Consider the following 25,741-nt stretch of genomic DNA (forward strand, 5'->3'; position numbering starts at 1 on the left):
AGAAGCATAGAGGGTTTCAATTAGTTACCTAATAGTTCATAGAGTCAATATATAACAGAGGATCATTGTGAAAATGGGTAATATTTCATGAAGTGAAAAGAAAATTATCCCATGATATTATTGGCCTTTACAAACTGATCTAAAAGTTTAAAACTATTATATCACAATATCACTCCTTAAGAAAGAGTTTGATAAAAAAAATTGAGAAGGAGAAAAATCAAGAGTGATTGAGAATAAAGATGAGAAATTAGGAATAATTCCGCTGTAGAGCTTCAGATTAACCGTGGGATTGTGAAAGAGAAATACGAGGACAAGAAGAAAATTAGAAATTATGAGAGATTGAGAGAATTTACAAAAAAAGAATAATAATTATCAGGACAGAAAAATATGCAAGAAGAGGAGAGGGATAAGACAATAAAAAAAAATTGAAAAGAGAAGAATACAAATATCTTAGTATATATTTGGGATTGAAGACAAATGAGTGCAACCATTTAGTCATCTATCAGTTTTGGATGGAAAAACAAACATTAGCTAATAGAGAGAGAGAGAGAGAGAGAGAGAGAGAGAGATGAATTTGAAACATTTGAATAATTCAGAGATTTCAGTATCACTTTTTATTTCTTCAAGGATATAAGTGATACTAAGATGTAATTTAAGTTTTTAAGTAATAATAAATTGAAGGAAAAAGGTGTACGTTAGACCAACTAATTACAAACAATCAATTTTTCTCAAATATAAACAATGACTAACAATAGTCAAGAGAGACACTGAGTCCAACCAATTGCATAAAAATCAGGGGAGACATTGGACTCGACAACCTAACAATCATAAATAGTAATACTAGGCTTATAGGCTCTGATTCATAGTTAGCATCAGACATTGGCACTGGAGATGGTGTATATAATCCATTAATCCTCTCCCTATCAAGAAGCAGTCAGTGATTAAAAAAAATTTCAATATCCAGAAAGGCAAGCTTACACGTGGAGGCGTGATTTTCGAGGCAGATATTGGTGTATTTTAAGTTGATGGAGTCAGTGGAGGTTAAGATAGGTCATCAAAGCACCTTGGGATTTGTTTAAGTTGATCCTCACAGGAAAGCTAGGAAAACCACCACCAACACCAGTGCTCCAATCTCTAGGATAACCCCTGCATCCTACTCTGCACTCTTTAAATATCCTGTCTCTCTTTCTCTGCCATTGAGATCTAGAATAAACTCCACATTACAAATTCAAATTTTACTTTCGTTCAATTGAATTAAACTAGAGAGGAAAAAAAAAGTATAAATTTTTTTATTAAAGAAAAAGAAAAACTATTAGATGGACCCAAAAGCCCAATTAGTTGATGACGTTATCTAATGACCAAAAAAACTTTATTACTGCTTAACTCGCAAGTAGGAAGGAAAGTTAAAAAGAAGAAAAAAAAAGTGAAATAGAAACGCCGTCTCCCGAGTCTTCCTTCCAATTCAAATTACAAGAGAGTAGAGACTGGAGCGAAGGCAACGCACACGGCTGACGCCTCTTCGAGAGTTGTTACAACAGTAAGGAAAGGAGAGGAAAATAAAATTAGTATTAATAACAATATATCAAAGCGACGCCTTCCTGCGAATCTGCGGAATCCCAATCCATCCCTCCTCCAGCTAAAGATCTCCCCCTCCCTTTCCCTCCCCTCTCCGTCGCTCCCAAAAACCCCCTCCCAAAAATAGAAACCTAGAGAGAGAAAGGGAGGAAGAGAGAGAGAGAGAGAGAAGGGAAGGGTTTCGATGTCGGCGGCGTCCGCGGGGAGGAGGAGACCGGGGGAGATGAAAGTGACGATGGAAGAGATGGCGAGGAAGCTTACGCTGTGGCACACGCGGACGTTTCGCCCGATCTTAACCCACGACGAGCTCGAGCCGATCATGGCGTCCGTGGGATTCGTGCCGCTTCCAGTGCCGGAGTCGACCTCGCCGGCCCCAGCGGTGGAGTGGAGGGAGTACGTGTTCCGCGCCGGGGTTCCTGCGGCCGCGACGGCCAGGGTGGCGGCGGTGGGGGGATGGGTGGCGCGGCCGAGGTTGCCGTATCCGAGGATCGATGGGCTCCACTTGATGGCGTACAAGGCGTTCTTGGCCGCGCTCGAGGTCTACCTCGGGCCCCATCTGGTCCCTAACCTCTTCCACGTCAGGTGCGCCTCGGTGACCCAACCCCCGTCTCGTTTCTCTCTCTACAATTTTCTTACGTTTCACCTCTAGGAATTTGACGAATTACGGAAATGCCATTGTCTTGCTCCGCACGGCTTGACGTTAGCGATCCTGAAATATTAGGACAAACAACACAATTTTTATCAAACTTCCTTATGCTTGTGTATTTTTCTAATCTTCTCATTCATTTCTCTAATTTCTCAGAAAAGTAGGGAAGATAGCCCACCCTTATGTAGTTATCTGCAGATAATTACTTGTAATTGTTGTCGTATAACTTTTTCTAGAGTGAGAAAATGTCGTAGTCTGGATTTTTCAATCAATTTCCAATGTGTTTATTAGTATAGCCAGGTCCAATATGAGCTAATGTTGACAAGTATGAGGATTGAGTGGGCTATAATCTTTTGTTGCCCACTATGACATTCATGCATACTACGACTGGGTTATTTGCATGACATTTGCCAATTTCTCTTAGGTATGTCACGTTAAACTTCTTGAACGTTGAAGATTGGCTCACACTGCAATTAAGTTTGCCTACGAAATATTCACCCAAGTCTTCAATTCCCAGCCAAAATAACTCAGAAATATGAACATCAGGACCACTGATGTGGTATATTTTTGTTACAGAACTGATTTATTCATCTCCTCCCGTGGCTGGTATTCTCCTTAATCTTAGATTTTGTCTCTTTGCGGAGGTTTATTCGATAAATTTATTGTCCCTACTAACTGGTGGCTGTATTTGTTCTGCTCCTTATCATCACATCCTTATCAGGAACAATAGTCAGTGAACTTTTAAATCTATTGCTTTCTTCTCTGGTATATACTCGTTCTTCTGGGGCAGTGTCTCAAGTTGCGCCTATATACTAACTACATCAAGCAACTGCCACCTCAGTGCAATCCAAAATTCTTAAGCTCTCTTTCTTGAAATTTCTCCCTCTTAATGTTCAAATTGGGAACGACTCAATCCCAACTCTAGATACTGCGAATCCACATTGTCTTTGTAAAACCGTCTATTAGAATAATAACATGATGGATAAGTGAGGAAAGGTGCATAAGGGCTAATATAATATCCTTCTTCATATTTTAGAATTAATGAATGGTAAGGTGGTAACGTTTGGCTTGCTCTCAGTAATTTATATTGCGATAACATTAGATTGCCCTTACTAATGCATGTACCTGATACTTTAAGAAGATCATGTATTTTGACAGGCAAATATACACTTGCAATGAAATTATGCTCAATCCAGCTGTTCTGTAAACTTGTGCCTTCAGTGAAGAGCTTGTTAACAATCATGATAATCAATCATAATTATGTGTTTTTAGCAAGATCATCTTGTTCTGAACTTTTACAACAGAAGGATTACTTTTGGTAACTACATTTAACAAAGCACTATTAAAATAAAGTGATGGACAACTTGATACGGAAAGCCAATAGGCAGCATTAGGAAAGAGAGGAGCACTTTGTCAAGGGCTCTACTCCTCTCTAGTTCTTATTCCTTTTCATGGTCTCCTCATTTTTCTACACTTTTGCTCTGCGTGTAAGTTTGGTTTTATTGTGTCTTGCTATTTGTTATGTCCTGTATCCATAATAATAGGCAGGGGCAGCAAAGCCTGGTGTCTGGTGGTACATTTGAAGTTAGTGTCTTATATTAATATAGGCAAATAATAGCATCAGGTATATTTCCTGATGCATACATCTGCTAAAAGTCCAACAGAAAAATGTGGACAATTCAGAAATCAATATAATGAAGAAATCTTGTTGCTAGGTTTTAACCTTTTGCTATTTTTTTTCGGCCCAATGAAGTACTGTAGTTCCATGATGCAATCATTGAGAAGAACGTAAACTGGTAATACAATTTATTTCCCTTGGAATTTTTTTTTAATACTAATAAAATTATCTTGGATTTTTTTTTTGTCTTTTTTTGTTTGTTTTAGGACCATGCCGCTTGCTAGGCCACATGACCTGGTATTTGAGAAAGCATATCGCACCATGAGGGACTGTGGGATAGAGGAAGATGGAATCCTTGTCTACCGCGAAGGAACTTTGGATCAGATCACTAAGATGGTATGCAGTCAGAGCAGCAGTGATGACAATACAAGCAACGTGAACACAAGCAACAGCAGTAGTGAAACTTGCCTTATGAAAATGAATGGCACCGAGGAGAGCAACAACGCTGCCAACTTTATCTGTTTAGTTCCATTAGAAGATCTATTCCCTAGTAGAGATATAGTGAATCAGTTGATCTCCAAGTACAGTAGAGATCAATCAGATCAGTAACCTAGATATCTGGTTCTTTATGTTCTCTTTTTTTTTTCCAATATGTTTTCTTGCTAAGTTTTGTATGATTTTGTATTCATGCGTCACTAACATTTTGTAACATGAATTACAGTTTTGAGATCTCTTTAGAAGTAAATCTAGAAAATTTGTATGGATTTGTTCTCTTCAAAGTTATGGCATGTTCTTGTGCTTACGTAATGTAGGTTCCTGTAACCCTAGGCCTTCTTACCTGATCGATGTCCAATGAGGCAATGACAATCTCAGACTTGCTGGATGAACAACTCTCAATTAGCCAATGAGAAGTTCGCACAACTGCTATGGCCAAACCTTGTATCAAATCACTCCATAGTCCCTACCTCCAGATCATTCCAATTTCTTCTGTGCACCGCGTCAGCTGGAAGCCCTTACCAGTTACCATTCCTCACAAGTCACAAAGCTCTCTCTGGATGCATCTTGAAACAGACGTCAGGCAAAGAATACCAAACTTGCATGATGGTCTAATTGTTGCCTCATAGATTTGCCTCTTTTTCTTTATTTATTTATTTTAATCTCCTTTCCCTTTCCCTTTCTCTTTTACCATTACGCCTGGCAATCACTAGACATTCCTAACTGTATTCTTGTCCTCCTATTTCAACCCAAAGATCCCATTTGCCAGCTTGGACTCGTCAACACCCTCCCTTCCTCTGTACTACTACTCATGCTGCAGAGGTACTTGGCAGTCTTTGATTGGCAACCAAATCATCCAGCAGTTAAACTAACCAATTGTTCGCTGCCAACTTACCCATTTCATGCGACCCCTGCTGCATGTGATCTGCTGACTGCATCCACCTCATCCCTTTCTTTTCCTCAGGGCTAGCCTTGAGAGTTGAGCTCAACACCAACTCCCATTAAGCCCAGACCTCGATCCTACTGCTCCCCTTGTATCTATCCATTCCTTCCTTTGGAAAAGCATAGAAAAGAAGGTCATTCCTTAATTGGAGTCTCAGAATCTGTAGACCCACTTTGTCCCCCCTCTTCCCCTTCCCTTTTCTTGTGGCATAGTCATAGCTGTAAGCTCTGTGTCACCCTCTCATATTATATAACAACTCTTCTTCTCATGTCATTTCTTGCCCATTGCTTTCATGCCTCTTTATTCCCCTCTCCTCCTATCACCATCATTCTCATCAACATCATCATCAGTTCTGCTTCACTCACATAATTGGTCTCTGCATGGAGGTATGGCCTGGCTTTTATGAATCAGCTTTAGTTTCTTTGACATGGATTTCTCTAGACAAGAACTACCTTACTATTTGTTCAAGCCTTCTTCCTAGCTTGGCAATTTTCAACAAATTCGTTGATGCAGATTGGACCAGTAAGATGAAATTTTCAATTTGATTGATGCAAAAGTTCTACCGATGAATTTGAGATAAATTAATCTTTAGAAAGTGTATAGCTCGAGCTTTTAAGAATATGAGGTTATCCATTTATATTGCCATTTATATTGCCATTTATCCCCAGCTATCCCAAGCCATTAGTAGCTTTTCAATTTATAATTATACATATCCAACTTTGTTCTCAAATCACAATATTAGTATTTCTGCTTCTCAAGAGGAATTAAACATATGATTAGTTGTCTCAGTCAATATTGCAATATGCCAATTTTATTGAGTATTTATATTGCACGAGGATTTAGCAATGACATATATGCGATGGTAAGATGGATTTAGTAAAGACTGCTGATGTGGTAAACAAGATATATATATAAATAAATAAATATTTCTTTCCTCCTCTAGCACCAGCCGGATCTAAAGATTATTGAATATGTTATGCAATGCTGGAATGATAAGAGCTCAAGGAAACTAGATAGTTTCAAGATTTGTATGCCATTCTTAGATAAGCTCTTCATCCAATTGAGGAGATGAAAAAGAAAAAAAAAATCGATTTAATGCAACAATGTTTCTTATAATTTTTATACCAAACAATGATCTGCAGACTGTTGAGATGAAAGTGGAGATGGTAGCACTACATGAGAAGAGGCTCAGGAAATGTCTATCCAAAGTTAAAGGTAAAAGTGGCCTACCCTACACTCAATGTACTGGTACAAGATCTTGTGGGTTACTCACAGTTGCAATTGACTCTACCTTTTTATCCTTTTTATACTATAATAACAAAAGGCATTCTTCGTAACTTTGGTTGTGGGTGTAATGACTCACAGGGATAGAGAAGGTTGAAGTAGAAGCCAGCATTCAGAAGGTTGTAGTAACTGGGAATGCACACAAGAACAAGATACTAAAGGCTTTGAGAAGAGTCGGCTTGAGAGCAGAGTTCTGGTCTCCACAAAATGAGATACTTAGTGCTTATGCCACTGGAAGCCTCATGTTTAACCACTACAGCTTCTTTTAAAAAACCCAAAGTTTCCTTACAACTCCACAAGCCAATATATGATGGATTTCTTGTGGCGTTACCAATGTTTTATGTCTATATAGGTTTTGTTATGAGGTACCAAGTAAAATGTATTTGCCAACCAAAACTCTATATTTTCATTGCAATCACCTAGATGTGCTACTTTATGATCAGCAGCCAAAACTTTGTTCATAGCTGGCTTCCTTGTAACCTATCTTGGTGCAAAATCTATTGCACATTATCTTGAAGCACGCTCACTCTATGATAATAAAAGACATGAAAATGATAAAGATGTGGTAGATTGTTATTTCTCTAATTTGATATACCCAAATACGAGTCCATGAAGGGTTCCTACAATTACAGGGCCTCCAATGAAAACTTCACTGAGCTAATGTAAGTTGAAAATTCTGGTAATCTAACAATTAAGATTGGAATCAAGTATCTAAAATAAAATTTTGGAAATTTAGAGGAGTATATCTTTGGATCGATGAAACTAATTAATATAATATTCGGTAACTCACTCGCAAGTTGCTACTGTGCATCTCCACCGCCCATCTTCATCAAGTCTGAACCGCGAATCGCGAGGTTCTTATTGCGACTCGCCAATACTTTCGTCCCACGTGGTATGTGTCGTTCCACTCCACCAACCAGAAGAGCAAACTCGCCATACTGCCATTTTAATTACCATTGCCCACGGTTCTCTCATACAAAACCTTGCTCTTGTCCGGCTCCCTCTGAGAGAGAGAGAGAGAGAGAGAGAGAGAGAGAGAGAGAGAGAGGAGGAGGAGATGCATCTGAGCGCGAACGAGGGGATCGAGGGGAACAAGTTCGTTGTAACTGGAGGACTAGGGTTCGTGGGGTCCGCCCTATGCTTGGAGCTCGTGCGGCGAGGAGCCGACGAGGTCAGATCCCTCGATATATCCTCCTCCTCACCTTGGTCCTCTCTTCTCCAAGATTCCTCCGTTCGATGCATCCGAGGTAGTCCGTTCTCTCTCCATCTCATAAAGTTTTAATTTTTGGTTCGAACCGATAATTCCTCGACTTCTTGCAAGTATAATTTAGTGATCTTCGAATCTTAGTCATGTCGGATTTCTTGGAGTTCGAACTTTTCGTACGATCGCCATACTTTTCAACTTCTGGCAAGCAGAATCACGTGATTTTGTCTACACTTCTCCTTTTTCAAGAATTGGAGTTCAAATTTGCGGGTCGATCGATATATAAAGTTCTTGCGAGCACAAGAGTATTCTTCAAATGTTCCATCCTTTGACCTCGCAAAGAAGACAAGGAATGAGGTCTTGATGTACAGTGGTTATCGTTTGTGATTTCTAGTTGTTTTCTGCAAATAAACTAACATTAGCCATATCTTGATTTAGAGGAATGGAGATATCTGAAATTTGTCTGATTTTAGAGTATTATATAGTTCTATAGTCAAATATATACCTGGACACTTGTTCTGCATGTTGCAGGGGATGTGAGTCGAAGGAAGGATGTCGAGAAGGCCTTACGTGGAGTTGACTGTGTCTTCCACCTTGCTTCATATGGCATGTCAGGGAAGTCGATGCTCCAAGCTGGACGTATTGATGAAACTAACATAAATGGAACCTGCAATATATTGGAAGTCTGTCACGAGTTCGGTATTAAAAGACTTGTCTATGTTAGTACTTACAATGTGATATTTGGAGGAAAGGAGATTGTAAATGGAAATGAATCATTGCAATATTTTCCTATTGATGACCACGTTGATCAATATGGACGCAGTAAATCGGTTGCAGAACAACTAGTTCTGAAGAGTAATGGACGTCCATCTAAGTGAGTAACTTTTTATTCTACTTTCTGCACAATCATGCAAATTATTCCTGCATAATTGTTTAAGCTAGTGGATTTCTGGTTTTGCATATGTTAATATGCTGTTGGATCAAATTCTATGTAGCAACTGTTAGATCTCATGTAAAATCTTTGTTAAAAGAAATGATTCATTGATATACGCTGGAAGGTCTGAGGCTTTGAGCATACATTCATATACTGCTGATTAGATACATACTTTTGCATTGCATCCATAGTAAAAACTAATTCAACATTCTGATACTGTATTCCACCGATATATAGCACACATAACTGCTACTGTTCTATTTCAGTTCACCTCCTTTCTCTTTGTAGGAAAAGGAATGGTGTTTGTCTTTATACTTGTGCAATCCGTCCTGCTGCTATCTATGGACCAAATGAGGAGCGTCACCTTCCCCGAATTCTCTCCCTTGCTAAGAAGGGTCTGGTATTTTTCAGAATTGGCAGTTCAAGCATAAAGACAGACTGGGTCTATGTAGATAATCTTGTTCTTGCTCTAATATTGGCGAGCATGGGGCTTTTAGATGACATTCCAGGCAAAAAGGGGAACCCTGTTGCTGCTGGACAGCCATATTTCATATCTGATGGTAATGGCTAGATGAATGAGATAGAACTGTTACGCTGAACTTAGAATCTTCTAAATCATGGATATAACATTACTTTCTCTTGTATTGTGCATTTGCATGTTGGGGCGCAATTGATTATTATAAGTCATGAGAAGTTGGGAGATAATTGATACCATTGCAAACTTTTCATGAGCTTTTCTATATAGTAGTGCTATGACACATCTTAGCTTCATGGCCTGCATTATCTTTTCTACCTTCCATACATGCCGCCTATATCCCTTCTATTATCCTACTAAAACGTAGATTCTATTTGTTTGCAGGATCACCTGTCAACACTTTTGACTTCCTTGTCAAACCGTTGCTCCAAAGTTTAGATTATGTTGTTCCAAAAGTTACACTCGATGTTCGACATGCGCTGTTTATGTCACGAATATTCTGGGTCTTGTACTCACTTTTGTATCCATGGCTTAGTCATGAATGGCTTCCACAGCCTTTACTTCTTCCTGCCGAAGTTTACAAGGTCAGCAAATTGGACTTATTATTTTTTGGTAAAATTAACTTAACGTATTTTGCATGCTTTAATGCTTATATCATCATCCTATTCAATTTAATTTTTGTTTTTGCTCTTTCTTATGTATACTATGGAGATGTTGCTGGATACCATGTTTAAATTGCACCAAAAGACAAATTAGACATCTTATGTTGAAAGGTCCCATAGATGCTTTCTAATTTACCCAGGAAGCAATTAAGGAAGAAAATTTGTTACTCCCATTAGATTGATCCATTATTCGAGACTTGGACATGAAAACTTACATTGAAAATTTAACAAGTTTCCTCCTTGGGAGAGATAAAACTTGACAAGTGAATCCACTCTATCTTTAATGCTCCTTGCCTGCGTGTTCATTTATAGTCAACACATATGTATTGCGTTGTATGAGTATGGATGCAGGAAATACTAGTATGGCTGCTGATCCATCATAATTAACTTAGAATGCTCTCTGGTTTTTAGATTATATGATGATTTTAATTGATATCTACATACTTTGATGTTGAAATATTCACTAATTTTAATGGCACTGATGATCTCTAAACAGGTAGGTGTTACTCACTATTTCTCCTTTCTGAAAGCAAGGGAGGAGCTCGGTTATGTACCTATAGTGAGTCCTCGCGAGGGCTTGGCTGCTACAATTTCCTATTGGCAGGAGAAAAAGAGGAGAGAATTAGATGGCCCAACAATATATGCCTGGCTGTTTTGTACTGTTGGGATGTCTGCATTGTTTTCTGCAGCTTTCCTACCTCCAGTAGGCCCATTAAGATGGGTGTCCGACCTACACCTTTTGATGTTCCGATCATTGTGGACAATTAGAGTCATCTTCCTTGTAGCAGCAGCATTGCATGTTGGTGAAGCTTTCTATGCATTGTCCTTAGCAAGAAGGGTTGATCCTACAAATTCTAAAGGTTGGTTTTGGCAGACACTTGCCCTGGGTATCTTTTCCCTGAGATATCTATTGAAGAGAGCTAGAAGCTGACTTGCACCCAAAATGTACTGTTTTTTTTTCTTCTTCTTGATTTAAAAAGAAAAATATTGCGAATATTCTCTTTATCAATTAATAAGTACAGGCAGCTTGGTTGTGTTTGTCTCATGGCATTACTAGTAATATCCTTGTATAGAATGATGCCTTGTCAATCTGGATAGGAACAATTCATTGATGATGCTGTAGTTGCAGCGATATGGTGATTAGGATTGATGGTTGCATAACTTTAACGTACTAAAGACCTTTTTGTTTAGCTCTGAGAAATTTTGACTTGAGTGTGATTCACAGTGATAACATAATTTTCTGAAGGCATAAGAATTTGCGTGGAGGCATGTAAACAACAACCAGAAAATATAGTGTTGACACAGTTAAAGAGGAACAGAACTCTGAAATTTATTTAGCGGTTAGCGGACATTCCACTGATTCGTGTTGGTTTAGAGCTGTTTGGAATTTATGTGGCAGCTGCATGTATGATCCACCCTGTGCCATGAAGCAGATAATACACTGAGAGGAGATTAAGTGACAACCTTCCATCTCTGTGGTGAAATTGCTTGTGGATTGCTATTACATTCGCAGTTGTAATTCTGAGTGTAATCAGGAAATTAAGTGACGGGTAAAAACTATACAACCGAAATTTGGAAAGGTCGTTTGAATGAAAATAAAAATCGGTGGTGGTTTGCAATGAGTTATGCCTTGTCTTTCATAAGAATATTCCAGGTGACAGCAACCAAATGGATTACTTTCACTTACTGATATCAGTATTTGTTGCTCTTTATTATCCATGCCTCCTAGGGGCTATTTGCAGAATTTTTTTAAAAAAAATTTAGAATTATCTACATTGTACTTGTTATTATTCCTTTTTCAGAATCTTGAAATCGTTCCGTGTAAATATTCTCCAGTCTTCAGGCACATGATGTGCATATTCGTGATAAACCTTCTCACATAACATAACCAGGATTTTGATAACTATCGTGCAGGAACAATTTGTTTTACTTCACCATGTTCAATGTATATTTGAACTCCCTATCTATGCGAAACCTATTAAAGCTAGTAAAACCCAACACAAGCAAAATTATTTGCAATCCTGGTATGATTACAAGAATGCATCACATAAAACAGACGACGCCAATGTGGAAGTATAGAGAGAGGAACCCTCTCATTATTTCCGTCAGCATCTCGTACAAATAGATGAGATCAGAAATACTATTTCAGCTGATTTATCCAGAAGATAAATAATATATATATATATATATATATATATATATATATGAATATATGACAGTTAACCCCTATGGACTACTGCTCAAGCAGGAGGGTTTATAAAGTCGCAATTATTTCTTTCTTAAGTTTCAGGTGAAAAAAAAAACTGAAATGGCATCAGAATAAATTATTTCATGCATGTCAACAGGAAGTGCTCGCTTTTGTGCACTTCTACCCATGCTTAAGGATTCCTGTAACTTGCATGCTTGTGCTGGGATGACCACTTCCATCTCCTGTGTCATCCCACCAGGAGCAGAGGCCTTTAGCTGAAGGATTGATCTGCTCTACCTCTTTCACTTCATCAGCTACGAAACTCCACAGAATCACCTGCACAGACTGCTTAGTTGTTCCAGTCATTCGAAAAGTTTGCCACCAATGTAATTTAGCAGCATCTTGAATGCTAAAATTGCAGCGAGTAGTTAAAGAAAGAGGGTTCTCATACGACCAGATAAACTCATAAGTCCTATTATTATACCATCGTTTACAGGCAAATTCTCTGATCTAACTCTTCTATTAGTGGAAGGGTAAATCTGATCTGACATAGTGCGAGAAGGCTTTCTCAATGATAAATAAAAAGGAAAAGGAACAATAATCAGAGAAGGTAAGAAGAGATTTAAGGTGTTCTTATGATTCTCAGGTCGGCTTGGATAAACTTCCCACCACACAGGCTGTGAGCAGGGTAAAAACAAGCCAGAATTTCCAAAATTACAGAACACAGTTCAATGAGAACTCCTACCAACAAGTATCGTCATATAAAGTCATTATGCGTCACGGCACATGTATTTTGATGTCATTACTAACATGAGTTGTCCATGCAGTGTGTTCCGTGGAATAACACATGCCATGCCAGTTGCCTTATTGACACCAATGCAGGGTGATATCTTTATACTACTTAGTCCCTTAGTACCTAGTCTTCATCCTTGCAACCCAGTGCTAAACTTGCATAGCTTGTTAGGTACAGGAATGTGATGAGTGTGTGGACTTGTACTAGTTGGCACGTATGGTTTACCGGCACTGAGCCTTCCCATAATATGTAAATCATTATGATAAAGAACATACTCTAAGAACGATGACAATTTATGGTGAAGAATCTATAGTAGTGATCTATCATCCTTAAATGTTAGTTTCCAAGACAGAATCATGCATTATGCCTGTGGCCCAAGAAAACTGATGTTAATGCTCTGTAAGGTTGTGGTTAAAGTTTAACAATCAGTTAGCAGCTAGAAGCATTGAAGACATTTCTGCCAATGGAGTGCAATTATGGTTAGCGTTGACGGTAGCAAACAAAATAAGAAGATGAAAAGAAGAAACAGATGGAACCTATTCAAATTGCAATAGAAAGGGATACGACAGTCTAGTATCTTATAAGCTTCATACTAAAGTTTCTCAGCAGAAGAAAACCTGGACTGGGGATTTCGCCACCAAAGGCCGAGATACGCCGCCACCAAAGACTGTGCCACCAGGACCAACCAGTGAAATACTCAGCCCACCAGTTTGAGTATGCTGGTTGCCACTTTCTAGCAGTAGGAATGAGCCAGATAATGACAGGATTTCATATTGGCCCTGAATAAGAAATGTGACGGAATCTTTTTTAATGACATGGACAAGAAACCGACAGAAGTCTTCTTTGCAACTAGAAAATTTCTTAATAAACTTATTTTAGGTAAAAGAAGAGTTCTGCTTTATTTGGCATGTGAACTAAACAGGATAATATGAAACCAGAAAAGAAAATGAAAATTCACAAAAGTTCTTCGAAAATCTGTTCAAAGCACCAACCTCATAAGTCACTGTGCCTCCAGAAACTGTGGGTTGATTTGCAAAAGGAGTGAAGGTCCTCATGTGAAAGCAATGTTATCTTTGATGTTATGTCCTGAAAAAACTCATTTTAAGAATTTCTGCAGATCACATTTTTGCACCTGACTCCAAAAGTTGGTCACTGTCTATGTAATAACAAGTCTTAAGACAAACCAAGATGCAATACTTCGGAGCAATTTGGCATATTAATATAAAAAGGAAGTCAACATCAAGCATCATGACAAAATATCACTTCTATGCTTCAGATATTTCTGCTTAAAAACCTTAACAGTGACATCTGAATGCATCATGATCATACATAACTTGCAACTTGTGTGAGAAATCTTCAACACAACAAGGGGAAGTGAATACAATAAGGAAATGTAAGCTTCCTCATTCCTGAATGACAGGAATTTTGCACTTTTACAAAGTCAAGCAAGAAAAGAGCTCGGCCTGTAGAACTGAAATGTTTCCAAGTTCATGCAGGGTGCTAACTAGTATAGCCTATTTAGCCCACGATGAAATGATAAGCATAATAATGAGTCAAAAAACTTCTAAAGCATACTATTTGGAGCATCAGTTCTACTCATTCCCTTTACTAACTTTTAGAAGGTCTACAGACTTGACTAAATCATGAGTTGGTTTCCTTTACTCATAAAGTTGACTATCAGTATGCAAGAGCATTCGATCAACATAAAGCAAATAATTCAAACTAAATTAAACTATATCTAATATAAATTGAAACATAAAGCAGTTAAATGAGCTTTCCTTTCCAGAAAAGTATGCATCTCATGGAACAATTGATACTAATGAGAATAGGATATTAAACAAGAATCCAAACATCAAATCTGAAGTTTCAAAGGAGATATAGAAACTTAGACCGACTAGAAAAACAAAATATGAAAAGTCAATCAAATCAAACTAGGAAAATCAAAAGGCAAGTTTGAATTAGTTTAGAAAACTGAATCCTTAATCAGTTTAGAAAAATTGAGTAAGAATTGAACTCTTACAATCGAAATCATGTAAAAGATGGAAGTCCGAATACTACTCTAACTTTGAAAATTGAAGTTGAGTCCAAATGTGAAAACCAACAGTAGGAAACAAAAAGTATAACAAATGCACTACCACAATTTTTTGAACGTCAAAAAATCTCTCATATAGAGAGAAAAAACTACAAATTTTATTAACCTCTTGGATCAATATATTTCACACTCGAACATAAGTACAAAATTCACTTACAACCACTTTCATCGTGCTCCAAACAATCCCACGGATTGAAGTCCTCCTCTAGCTTGAACTTTGCGTATCGATAAACTACTTGGTCAAATAGATCGTTTCTCGTTGATTTATACTAAATGCGAAATATATCAAACTCTAAAATTTCTCATGTTGGTGTAGATATTGATGTAGACAACCCAGTTCATCTTCTTCGATGCTCGATGATCATATTATTATATAGCCTAGCACACAAACATATGTAGTAGTTTTTCTCACACTTTAGTAGAAAGTATGCTCTGTGAGGAAAATAAGAACTTGTAGATGATGAACTTGAAACTCATCGAGTTCTCTCTCTATTGATCCTCCTCCTAGCTTTTGGTTTAGATCCTTCGAAGTGCTACAAGTTGTAGAGGATGAATAGCATTCGAACTCAAATTATTCCTCACAATAATAAAAAGTTGAAGCTCCTTTAGATGAGGAATCCTTGGATGGATTGATGCTTTGCTTTGCCCCTGGGTTCTTTAAATAAGTTTGGAGGAGCCTCTATAATTTTGTATCAGGGGAATCCCAAAAGGAAACATTTAGTTTGGAACGGTTTCAGACTTTTGCTTTCGACTCACTGGTAGGGTGCATCCGACATACTCGGTATACACCCAGCTCTGAATTACATAGGACTTATATGTTAATTTCGTGTCAAGGTAGGCACCCAGCTTGCAGAAAGCCAGAAACTGAACACTTACTATTTTGATTTGATTTCACTTTTCGCTCTTCGATCTTCGTACGAGCATTCTTCCAAAACTCATATGTGGCCTCACATTAAATCTAACCGTATATCATATTTTGAAGTATTTTATGTCTGAGAAGTTGCCATTACATAAATTTGCACTTACAAATCAATTAAGCAAATTCCTTTTCCTTTTGTAAATAGTTAAAAAAATAGAATATGTACATAACTAATAAACAAAATAGGAAATAAGTCTATAGTAGGATGGACACAAAATGTCAAAATAATTCTAATTAAACGGAAAAAATTCCAAGTACCTCCCCTTGTTTCACTGTCATAATGTGTGGCATAGTTCCGATGCCTACTGATCCTGTAAATAATTAATACGAATTACTGTGTGAAAGTAATAATCTCTAATTTGAGTTATAGGATTTCCATTGAATTTTCCAAATGAAAAAGGTTGTAGGATTATCAAGCACAATCACAGACTCTTTTCCTATCTATGACTGGTACTTTTGTTGAAAAGCTGCCAAAGATGAATGAGGGAAACAAATTCAATTGTCGCATAACAATTAATGAAGTACAACTATTAGCAAGATTTTGCAAGACTCTAGGCGGTAGACAGGAGGACAAGGGATCTTGTAATGTCTAGGCACTACGCGAGTGCCTAGGCGAACGTCCAGAATTCGAGGACAGTTAAAATATAAATAGATAAAAGAAAAAATAGTTAGAAGAAGTTAAAATTACTACCTATAATCTAAACAATCTACTAATACATTTGTGTTAAGAACTATAGTAAGCTATTAGAATCCACTAATTCATCAACATGAATGTACAATAAATTTGAATTTAGAATCAATATACATACTAAAATAGATATGAGATGATAAGGTGGTCGCCTAGGTGGGACCAAAATGGAGCCTAGAAGGTAAGGCAGAAGTTTTTTAAAATAATGGCTATTAGCAATTCATTAAGTACTGTAAATCTAAATTTAGACAAATAAAAACCAAATATTGGACTACAAATGGGGATGAACTATTAACTAGTTGACCGTTATAACAATTTCATATTCATATCCACAATTCGTCAATAACCACAACCAAACAATATGGAGTCTGACAAACTATTCCACATTTACAAGATCATACAAGTAGGCTAGGTTTCAAACGGTCATTTCCATTCTTGATCACACATAAAGCCCTCATCTTTAGTCGGAAAAAAAAAACAAGAATCATATGGTCATGTTTCTTAACAATAACTAAAACAAACCTCACCAAATAACAAGTCCACCACCCATATAGGAACATCTAAAACCGGACGTAGAAAAAGAGTTAGCAATTGAAGGAAGATATGAGATTACTTAATGCGTTCATCTGATGTTTCCGAGCAGTTGGTCTCCTCACAGCCTTTTTGGGGGCCGTCGTTGCCACTGAGGGCAATGGCAAAGGCGCTCCATTGCCCGGCGAGATTGTAGGAACAGCAGTATTCGGAGGGAGTAGCATGAGAGCCATATCATTTGGTGCGTACTTCCTCGGCCGCCCACGCTTCCGTCTATGCTGCTGTCTTGCCTGTGGTGCAGTGACCGGCAAAGCAGCATTCGGGCCAATGCCTTTGGAAAATCCTTGGTTAGGTATTCTCTCTTTAGGTAGGAACACTGATACCCCATTTGAACATGAGACAAACTTCATACTTGAAGTACCAAAGTGGACTTGCTTTTGCTGCTTCCCGGTAGCGGACGAAGTTCCTGGCTCAGTTCTTGCTTCCATGGATTGGAATCAAATCCTGAAACAAGATCTCAAATCTTTTTAATAGGCCAAAAGGAAATGTACATTTGGATTCTTTTGTAATCGATTTTACAAAGAACACTAATGAGATCAACAAATAAACGTCAAAATAATCGATTTCTACTAAAAGAGCAAGAATTCGAATATCTTAAATCTTAGGACCAAAAAAAAAACAAGAATACGAGAGAAATTACCGGGTTCGTCAATGAAAGAAAGCCCTAATTCCTCGTCAAAAAGCTCCAGAAAACTCTTGAGGACTTCATTGGATTGGAGCAAAATGCCGATTTATCCCCTCTAAAAGACGACAAAATTTTCTTGAGGACTTCATTGGATGCACTATGATTTCAAGAACAGAAGAGTGAGATCGAAGATGCATGCATCCAAATCAATTAAGATTCACACGATCTCTCTATTTGTTGCTTTCCCTTCTATCTCATCGGCTCAGAGTTCACTCTCTTTTCCAGAGAGCAGTGATGTACTGATGTCGCTTGAAATAAATTAAAATAGTTCACTGAAGGGCCTCCAACGGTGACTGTTTGGTTAAATAGGTTTCTTTTCAAAACTAATTGCTTTAATAGGTTACGTCTCAATTCTCGAACAGATTAGAAATATAGGCGATCGGAAGGTCTAATTTGTTTTTGAGTCCTAACCTACTCAGGTTAATTTCACTTTTAATCTCCTGTGGTTTGACTTTTATGGTTTAAAGATATGTATTAAACTATATTATAATACAGCAGTTTTTTTTAATTATATCTAATTTGATTAAATAAATTTTTTATTAGAGGTAACAATTATGGAGTTAAAAATAATAATTTGCTCATACTAAGGGTACTTATTAGGGGTGTTAATTGGGTCGGGTTAATTAAGTTCGGGTTGGGTCAAATTTGAGTCAAATCATATTCAGCAAAGTTAAAATACGGGTCAAATTTAATAAATACAAACATGATCATGATTACTAAACAGGTAACGACTCGTGTAACTTGTTAGTAAACAGGTCGTCTACACTTGGCACATTAACACAAGATGATTAACTCAATTAATCATTTATACAATACAAAAGTACTGTGGCTGTGCCAATGTCAACTTTACTATTCCGAAATACAAAATAACATTATAAACTCAAATAAAATAATATAAAATAGCAAAATAATTTTAAAAATGAGATCGACCGCCGTTCACCATCACCGGGAAACTCATCAGACCCATCACTAGTGCATCAAATTCTTCATAAGATAAGTGAAGAGTTAGAATAGGTTAGAATATTAAATATATATATATATATATATATATATATATATTATCGGATTATCAGGTTGACCTAATTTAACCCATATATTTAAATGAGTCAAATAGGTCAAGAAGGGTCGGTGATATAAATCTAAACATGATTACATGATAGATGATTCGATCATTAAATGAATTGAATAGTTTAACCTGTTTATAATCCAAACCTGATTAAACCCGTTTAAAAGATAAATTATAAGAGTTCTGTTATTCAACTCCTCTGCCTCAATAAAAGAAAGCTCTAAATAAAGGTAAAGGAAAAGAGGAAATACTAATCACACTAGGAAATAGGAATACAACATAAGAGCAGAAACACTGGATTTTATGACGTGCTACACAGTACGAAATACAACATCTTCAGGTACTAATAAACACACTGCTACAAAGATAAAATGCTACACAAAAGCTAGAAACTTAGGAGCTAATGAGTTCCCTAATCTCATACATTATACTGGGAAAAGAATCAAGCAGGGCAAGGGAAGTCGCAGACAATTTCCTTTCCCAGTTCGTTCTACAGCACCTAGGTTTTACAAAAGAAAAGGTGAAGGAAAGAAGCATTATGAAGGCATCTAGGAGGGCAGTCAGCATGAGTTTTTATTTCCATGGCATGTTAGAGAAGCCTTGTTGATTGCTATTATTGCATGTGCCGGTACTTTGGTTGAGAGGGCTTCCAGGGCCACCCGATGATTCACTCAGTGTGCCACGTGAGGGTGGGCTGGCTGGCCCCGTCGTCGTCCCACCAGGAACGAGCTTACCAGAGGCCGATGCTGGATCTGGAGGATTGTGCTTCGACTCTTTCTTCCCATCAGCGATAAAGCTCCCTACAACTACCTATAAAAGATGTTTGTTTACATTAGGGCACAGAGTCTTACAGGAGATAAAGCATGCTAAGTTAAGCAGAATCCATGCAAGAATTTGCTTTAAGAAAATAATATCTAAAAGACATGGAAGGCTCTGAGGGCACCTTTTCTGATATGGTATATAACTACGTTCAACAGCAAAACAGTTTACAAGGAAAAATAAGAATACTATATAAACAAATTCAACATGCCATAAAAATGAAACATCTATCTATAATACCTCATGGATAATTTAATATCTTCAAGTCCAACGTATACTAGCTTAGAGGACTTTCACTGTATGTATGATAAGAACAGACCTGGACTGGTGATGCTGCTGTCAAAAGTCCTGCTACTCCACCACCTAAGACACGACCATCAGGACCAGCTAGCGAAACACTAAGCCCCCCTGTTCGACTACGCTGACCACCACTCTCTGACAGCAGAAATGAGCCAGACAATGACAAGATCTCAAACCGACCCTGCATAAGAAATGTGGAAGAATCCATAAGATATAATAAATGAATACCAATGAAAGTTCCTCCTCCAGTTATTGAAGAGGATTATATTTCCTATTAGTAGATTTAGAAACATTCTAATTAATAGAAATTATATGAGAATAAAACAAATTTGATTCAGCCAAAATACCAATTGAAAGTACAAACCTCATAGGTGACTGTCCCACCGGAAGTTGCTGCTTGACGAAGAGTTACATTTGAAATAGCACCATTTGCTGAAAGAATACAAACTGCACGTGGTCCATGCTGAGAAAATGCCATGATCTTTGATGACACATCCTGACAAGCAGTTTTTGACTTTTATTAGGATATCAGCATTTTCAATATGCTTCTGAGTGACAAACTTTAAATATCAGACAACAGAACCTGAAAAGCAACAGAGTGTAACAATATCTACTGTCACTAGATCAGGCGAAAGCTCTTTGATAATAACTAGAAATTTGGAGAATGGCTAAATGTTTATTCCCATCGCTCCCAATGGCAACAAGTTGTCAATAATCTGGCCACAGGGTGTAAAATATTAGTCTATAGATGAAGAACTTGATCACTGTTCAGAACGACAAGGAATACTAGGGTATCTTTTCTAGCATAACAATATCCCTAAAAAACTGCTGATTTACATCCATTCCCTCCCTTGAAAGGCAAAAACTGCATCTGCCTCTTAGTATGAAAGTTAGTAGGGGCATAGAAGGCATGTGTTCTATACTTCTACATGGGTGTGCATGCAACATCAGATAATGGAGAGGCAGTTGTGCAATTAAACTTTTTGACCGTTCTCGTGCAAAGGAGAGTTATACATATGTCAATAAGAGTTTGGGTAAGATTGACAAGCATTCAGAGACACTTAAGAAGTAAGATGTAAGAGAAATGAAAAGCCGGGAATTGCATAGGCAAAAACAAAAGAATGAGAATCAAATGTAGTTGCAATAAGTCATCGAAAGCTTAGAAGAAATCATGAACATTTACAGAGAACCCCACTTTTGCATGTTTCAAGATGTTAGTATATAAGCCCATTTCAATACCAAAACAAACACTAACCTAAATTAGTTGTTTTATGAGATTTCTTTTATCCCACAACTTTTCAATTAGTCACTTGCAGAGTTGATCAGTTTGTTCATAATATACAACCTTTTTGCAATTATGAACATAATGGTAGGAAAAGGAGTTTATTCCATTCTGAGCATTTCTTAACTCTAGATTGTTGCAGATTTAGCAACGTATAATTTTCATATTACATTCATTGGCATAATAAGAGAAGACAGTAGCAAGATTTCTGTTGACTAAATGAAGCTAATCAAAAGCTCATCATACATACAGGATACCTATATACAAGGCTACAAGCATAAATAGCAAGGTGCTTGATAAAAATCACCATATTCTATGAAAAACTAATAGAGACTAAAAAATGGATTTAGATCAGGCCAAGCAAGTGGCATAAAAAGTCAAGACCACAGTCACTAGACACAAAATGGCCAAAGAAAAAAAAGGGAAAAAGTCCATGGAATAATTGTCTCTTTGAAATGTAAATCATCTCATGCATTATGAAGTATAAATATTCACAACAAAGAAAAAAAAACTCCAAAAAAAATGCATTCCAAGACTCGATCATTATAAGCATAAAAGGACAATGTACAAATCATGACACAAATCCTGTAATTAAAATGCATTCCCAACATTTAAATTTTCTCATAATTTATATGATTTTGGGTACCTCTCCAGCCTTCACTGTGATAACATGCGGTGTAAATCCAATCCCGGCCGATCCTGCAAGATTGCTTTCTGTATAAGAACTATGTAGAACATGACTAAATTTGTGAAGTATTAAAGAAACTCAACAATCAATACAATAACTTATCCACATAAACCAAACATCAGAAAATTTTAAAGGCAGAAAGGACAAGCGGAGTTGCAGTTAGTAGATCTCTGATGAATTAGTCTCTAACAAATACAAAGCCAAATACACCTACATAATATAGTTAATTTGGAATATAAATCTGGTAAGCTATGAATGCAATTATTCCCAAGTTCATAAATCAATAAGTAGTTAATTTAGTCCACAAGAGAAGGAGCCACTGAACAAAAAGCCCAACAATAATGAATTGATCAGGTGTATACTTACTGCTTGAAATAAATATCATTACCTGATCTCTTGTTGTTACAAAAGCTTCTCTGTTCTTATGAGAATTCATGCATTTATCACAAAATATTACTTCTGAATTCTTAGATCCAGTAAACATAATAATGTGTTGAGGGCAAAAGGGTCATTTGGCTCATACTACATTCACTGCCTGGCAGATATACCGAAATACTCTAGTTCCCAGCAAATCTAAACAGCCTCTTTTACTCGGAGTAAGATCTTTCCTCCACATGTTCTCATCTCTTATTCAGATACTATGGACCCAACTACATCAAACACTTGAATAGACAAGAAACAAAATAAACGCAGCAAACTACGTAACCTATCACTCATAGACTTAGAGACTAGGGATTACCCAGAGCCGCCATCTGCTGCTTCCTGCCAGAACCTGGAGGCCGGCCCCTAGCTTTCTTCATGGCATCTGCTGAAGCTGAGGATGCTGGGTTTGCCACCCCAGTGGACGAAGGAGAGAACCCTCCTGCTCCAGGAATTGGAGCAGCTGAGGACGCAGGAGACAGTGCAAGGGCCATGCTACCATCCGGCCCATACTTGCGTGGTCGCCCACGCTTCCGTTTCACGGGCTCCCCCATGTTGATGTTAAGCCCTTGCAGGGGGGCAACTGGCGAATTGCCATCACCACCGCCGGTGGGACCGCCTCCGGTGTTTGCTCCCCCTCCCCCTCCTCCGCCTTGGTAAGTTGGAGCATGCGGAGAATTCGTAGTTATCGGCTTGTAAATAGCCGTGCCATCCGGCGTATAAGCCAATCGCATGCTTTGCATTGATGGCTGAGTTTGCACTGGATTTTTCTGCAGAGCCACATTAAAGGGCTCCCTAGCTGACATGATTCCTTGCTCAGATCTTACTTCCATGGAGCCAAACAGAAAAACTTGCACAGCATCACCAGGCAATTCCAACTCCGAGCAACCCTAACCCGAAGATTTTCACTAGTATTCCAGTAAGATCACTCTCCTGCCTCTTTTTCCCGCAAGAAACTTCAAATCCTACTTTGTTCCCTCAAATACTGCACAAAGATCCGATTTTTACCAAGAAAATCCACTAAAACAAGCTCGCAGGCACACTACCAGTAGCAAGAACTCCAGAAGCAAGCTCGCAAATCAGTACCTTTTCACCAAATGAAAACAACAGAAGCAGCAGCTACAGCACCAACATGCAAATTTTACAGTACCAGGAAATAAGGAGCTAAAAAGAAAAGGAAAAAAAAATGAAAAATTACTACCGGAAAATCGTAAAACCCAAACCCTAATACGATTTAAAAACCCAGATCAGTAAAAAAAAAAAACAAACCCTAATCAAGATCGAGCAAATAAACCAAGGAAAATACAGATCCCCATCCTCGGACGGTCCCCAAAATTCCTCCTTTTTTCCCAAATTTCACCGTGAATTTCACGAAATCCACGGAATTTTCGAAGAAAAGCCCCAGAAAAACGAAAAAGAGATAGAAAAATATGTAGGAAAAAAGGCAGCTCCGTGGAAGAAAAAGCAACAACTCTACACCCTTTAACCCAGAGCTCCCAAAATCCTCACAAGCTCCCAACAAGAGAGATTGGGGCAAATCCCAACCCAAGTATATATTTCTCTCACGCCCCTGAGATTTTTTTCTCACTCTTTTTTTTTTTCTTTTTTAATTTCCCCGAGGGAAGGGGCTTTATTAAAAATTGAGGGCGGAAAAAGGCAGGTAAAGCAGGCCGAAATTGCTTTCGGACAAAATATAATAAAAGATATGTCGGGCTACCTCATTTACTCTAAGACCCCCAAGTATAATTTAATTACACTTCGCCCCCCCCCCCCCCCTTCTCCTTTCCTGCTTAAAACTTTTTCTTTACAATGGACCTAATGGTCTAAGTAAGGTATCATTTCTTGTTTGCTATTAATTGATTCTTTACGGCAAAGAAACTTTGGATCATCATGATTGTCGCAAATTGCAACAATAAAAAATAAATAAATAAATAAATTATGAAGCTGTTTTTAAAAAAACAAATATTAGTTGGTACAAAAGATTAACCAAATCCAAAGAAATGTTAACAAATTTAAACCAAAGTTTAAGAATTTGGAAGAGCACGTGGCGTGGGAGTGGGATCACTCTTATAGTCTTATGCCAGCCACTCACCACTGTACACTTAAATTAACAATTCTAGCTTCTTAGACCGCTGTTTCAAATTTATCAGGCCATGACTAAGTAGTCAAGTCCACACTACTAGGCACCTCTGTTTTGTTTGGATTAATTTAAGTCATATATTTATCCAACTTCTTAGTCATAATTTTGTTCAAATGGCAGCTATAAACCACCCAAGTTTATGCTGGATAAAATCAAGTAAAGGTATTATAGAAGTAATACTGGTGAGTCTAACTTTTTAGGCGTGGCATTAGAGTAATGAAAGCGAGCTTATCCTAGAAATAAACAAGTCCATTAGATTAATTTCATAATAGGGCTAAGCGCGATTATTTTAGCCGGATAGGACCCCACTTTCCCAAGAAAAGCCAAGCTTTGAGATGGGAATCTTTCAAGCAGCTCGGGAAAGGACGAGAGTTAATGGACAGGCTTCAACTCTTTGACGAAGCCTTGGAAATCAATCAATTATTGGAGAAAAGAGTGGGGGAGATATCGAAAGCTTATCTTGACCACTGCTATATCTCTGTACCTTTATTTATCCTTTCTTTTTTCTTTTTCAAAAAATAAAAAATAAAAAAAAAATATATATATATATATATTGAAATTATTGCATGTCCAAAAGGTAAGTTAGGTATCAAAACAATACGGTGTAGTAGTTAGTGTAGGGGAAAAGAAAAGAAAGGTGGGGTTGATATCTTATGTAGAAAAAATAAGAGGCAAGCCATGTGACAACTTCTCATTTCATTCTCCAATTGTTCAAAAGCTTTACCTCTACCTTTACTTCTTGCCTCTTAAAAATTTGCAAGAAAAGCCAAAGAATACCTTGCATTATACGTTTCTTAATCTTTCTGTTAATTATCAACTTTTTGCACCCATTTCTGAGATAGCAACCATCTGGCTTCTTTTTTTCTTTAAAAATAAAATAAAAAATATATATATATGTATATATATTATGTATCCTAATGGCTTGCTGTAGCGTTGAATAGATCTCTTTGTTTTATTCTTTAACATGAGACTTTGTCGTTTAATCAGCCAATCTTCCTGCAATTCTGCAAGGTGAGGACCAATACGCAGTCAACACTTGAGCATTTTTGTCGGTTTGTTTTAGTATATCATCACCGGGGCAAAGACGCATTAACTACAGGGATCAATCTTGACCACAACACCACTCCATTGGTAACACTAGTTAGAAAAGGATAGATAATGGTTAATAGTTGTCTGGAGAAGCTCATCTAATACTATATTGCAAAATTCACAGACTGAGGAGGAAAGAAATAGA

The 25,741-nt window shown here is 37.6% G+C and overlaps 5 protein-coding genes across 8 annotated transcripts; 3 read left to right on the top strand and 2 right to left on the bottom strand.

Moving 5' to 3' along the window:
- The first annotated feature begins 1,399 nt into the window (after positions 1-1,399).
- On the top strand, positions 1,400-4,603 carry LOC140780777 (uncharacterized). Its single transcript, XM_073126536.1, has 2 exons — positions 1,400-2,157; positions 4,106-4,603. Exons 1-2 carry the CDS (start codon positions 1,760-1,762, stop codon positions 4,446-4,448), a joined length of 741 nt encoding a protein of 246 aa, XP_072982637.1. The 5' UTR covers positions 1,400-1,759; the 3' UTR covers positions 4,449-4,603.
- A 909-nt stretch (positions 4,604-5,512) lies between these two features.
- LOC140797523 (heavy metal-associated isoprenylated plant protein 28-like) lies at positions 5,513-7,103 on the top strand. Of its 2 annotated transcripts, none has more exons than XM_073151042.1 (3): positions 5,513-5,663; positions 6,420-6,492; positions 6,643-7,103. In XM_073151042.1, the coding sequence occupies exons 1-3, from the start codon at positions 5,658-5,660 to the stop codon at positions 6,828-6,830; spliced, it is 267 nt and encodes an 88-aa protein (XP_073007143.1). In that variant the 5' UTR covers positions 5,513-5,657; the 3' UTR covers positions 6,831-7,103. The 2 variants fall into 2 exon arrangements, with proteins under 2 accessions (XP_073007143.1, XP_073007132.1); XM_073151031.1 differs by having other exon boundaries at positions 5,557-5,799.
- A 375-nt stretch (positions 7,104-7,478) lies between these two features.
- On the top strand, positions 7,479-10,881 carry LOC140780747 (uncharacterized). The gene is made up of 5 exons (XM_073126491.1): positions 7,479-7,808; positions 8,297-8,639; positions 8,988-9,259; positions 9,559-9,758; positions 10,333-10,881. Exons 1-5 carry the CDS (start codon positions 7,619-7,621, stop codon positions 10,765-10,767), a joined length of 1,440 nt encoding a protein of 479 aa, XP_072982592.1. The 5' UTR covers positions 7,479-7,618; the 3' UTR covers positions 10,768-10,881.
- A 967-nt stretch (positions 10,882-11,848) lies between these two features.
- LOC140780384 (AT-hook motif nuclear-localized protein 10-like) lies at positions 11,849-18,197 on the bottom strand. 3 transcript variants are annotated; one of them, XM_073125912.1, is made up of 6 exons: positions 17,748-18,197; positions 17,130-17,551; positions 16,087-16,139; positions 13,810-13,903; positions 13,435-13,596; positions 11,849-12,360 (listed from the first exon to the last, which is right to left on the bottom strand). In XM_073125912.1, exons 4-6 carry the CDS (start codon positions 13,870-13,872, stop codon positions 12,205-12,207), a joined length of 381 nt encoding a protein of 126 aa, XP_072982013.1. In that variant the 5' UTR covers positions 13,873-13,903; positions 16,087-16,139; positions 17,130-17,551; positions 17,748-18,197; the 3' UTR covers positions 11,849-12,204. The 3 variants fall into 3 exon arrangements, with proteins under 3 accessions (XP_072982013.1, XP_072982006.1, XP_072982000.1); XM_073125899.1 differs by having other exon boundaries at positions 11,992-12,369; XM_073125905.1 differs by lacking the exon at positions 16,087-16,139 and having other exon boundaries at positions 11,990-12,369.
- A 928-nt stretch (positions 18,198-19,125) lies between these two features.
- LOC140785184 (AT-hook motif nuclear-localized protein 10-like) lies at positions 19,126-23,974 on the bottom strand. Its single transcript, XM_073132954.1, has 6 exons — positions 23,454-23,974; positions 22,687-23,352; positions 21,906-21,958; positions 20,342-20,473; positions 19,997-20,158; positions 19,126-19,668 (listed from the first exon to the last, which is right to left on the bottom strand). Exons 2-6 carry the CDS (start codon positions 23,198-23,200, stop codon positions 19,432-19,434), a joined length of 1,098 nt encoding a protein of 365 aa, XP_072989055.1. The 5' UTR covers positions 23,201-23,352; positions 23,454-23,974; the 3' UTR covers positions 19,126-19,431.
- Between the last annotated feature and the right edge of the window lie 1,767 nt (positions 23,975-25,741).

Source organism: Typha latifolia, chromosome 1, assembly GCF_019914945.1.
Source record: "Typha latifolia isolate L0001 chromosome 1, TyphaL0001v2, whole genome shotgun sequence".
NCBI lineage: Eukaryota > Viridiplantae > Streptophyta > Magnoliopsida > Poales > Typhaceae > Typha > Typha latifolia.

Excerpts from the sequence above, each read along its gene's own strand:
- LOC140797523 (XM_073151031.1), top strand. Across the intron at positions 6,493-6,642 it reads ATGTCTATCCAAAGTTAAAG|GGATAGAGAAGGTTGAAGTA; the intron begins GTAAAAGTGGCC and ends AATGACTCACAG.
- LOC140780747 (XM_073126491.1), top strand. The coding sequence starts at position 7,619 with ATGCATCTGAGCGCGAACGAGGGGATCGAGGGGAACAAGTTCGTTGTA. Across the intron at positions 8,640-8,987 it reads AGTAATGGACGTCCATCTAA|GAAAAGGAATGGTGTTTGTC; the intron begins GTGAGTAACTTT and ends TTCTCTTTGTAG. Across the intron at positions 9,759-10,332 it reads TTCCTGCCGAAGTTTACAAG|GTAGGTGTTACTCACTATTT; the intron begins GTCAGCAAATTG and ends ATCTCTAAACAG.
- LOC140780777 (XM_073126536.1), top strand. The coding sequence starts at position 1,760 with ATGTCGGCGGCGTCCGCGGGGAGGAGGAGACCGGGGGAGATGAAAGTG. Across the intron at positions 2,158-4,105 it reads CCTAACCTCTTCCACGTCAG|GACCATGCCGCTTGCTAGGC; the intron begins GTGCGCCTCGGT and ends TGTTTGTTTTAG.
- LOC140785184 (XM_073132954.1), bottom strand. The coding sequence starts at position 23,200 with ATGGAAGTAAGATCTGAGCAAGGAATCATGTCAGCTAGGGAGCCCTTT. Across the intron at positions 20,474-21,905 it reads TCACAGTGAAGGCTGGAGAG|GATGTGTCATCAAAGATCAT; the intron begins GTACCCAAAATC and ends ACTGCTTGTCAG. Across the intron at positions 19,669-19,996 it reads CAGCAGCATCACCAGTCCAG|GTAGTTGTAGGGAGCTTTAT; the intron begins GTCTGTTCTTAT and ends CATCTTTTATAG.
- LOC140780384 (XM_073125905.1), bottom strand. The coding sequence starts at position 13,872 with ATGAGGACCTTCACTCCTTTTGCAAATCAACCCACAGTTTCTGGAGGC. Across the intron at positions 13,597-13,809 it reads GAGGCACAGTGACTTATGAG|GGCCAATATGAAATCCTGTC; the intron begins GTTGGTGCTTTG and ends TTTCTTATTCAG. Across the intron at positions 12,370-13,434 it reads TGGCGAAATCCCCAGTCCAG|TCTGTGCAGGTGATTCTGTG; the intron begins GTTTTCTTCTGC and ends ACAACTAAGCAG.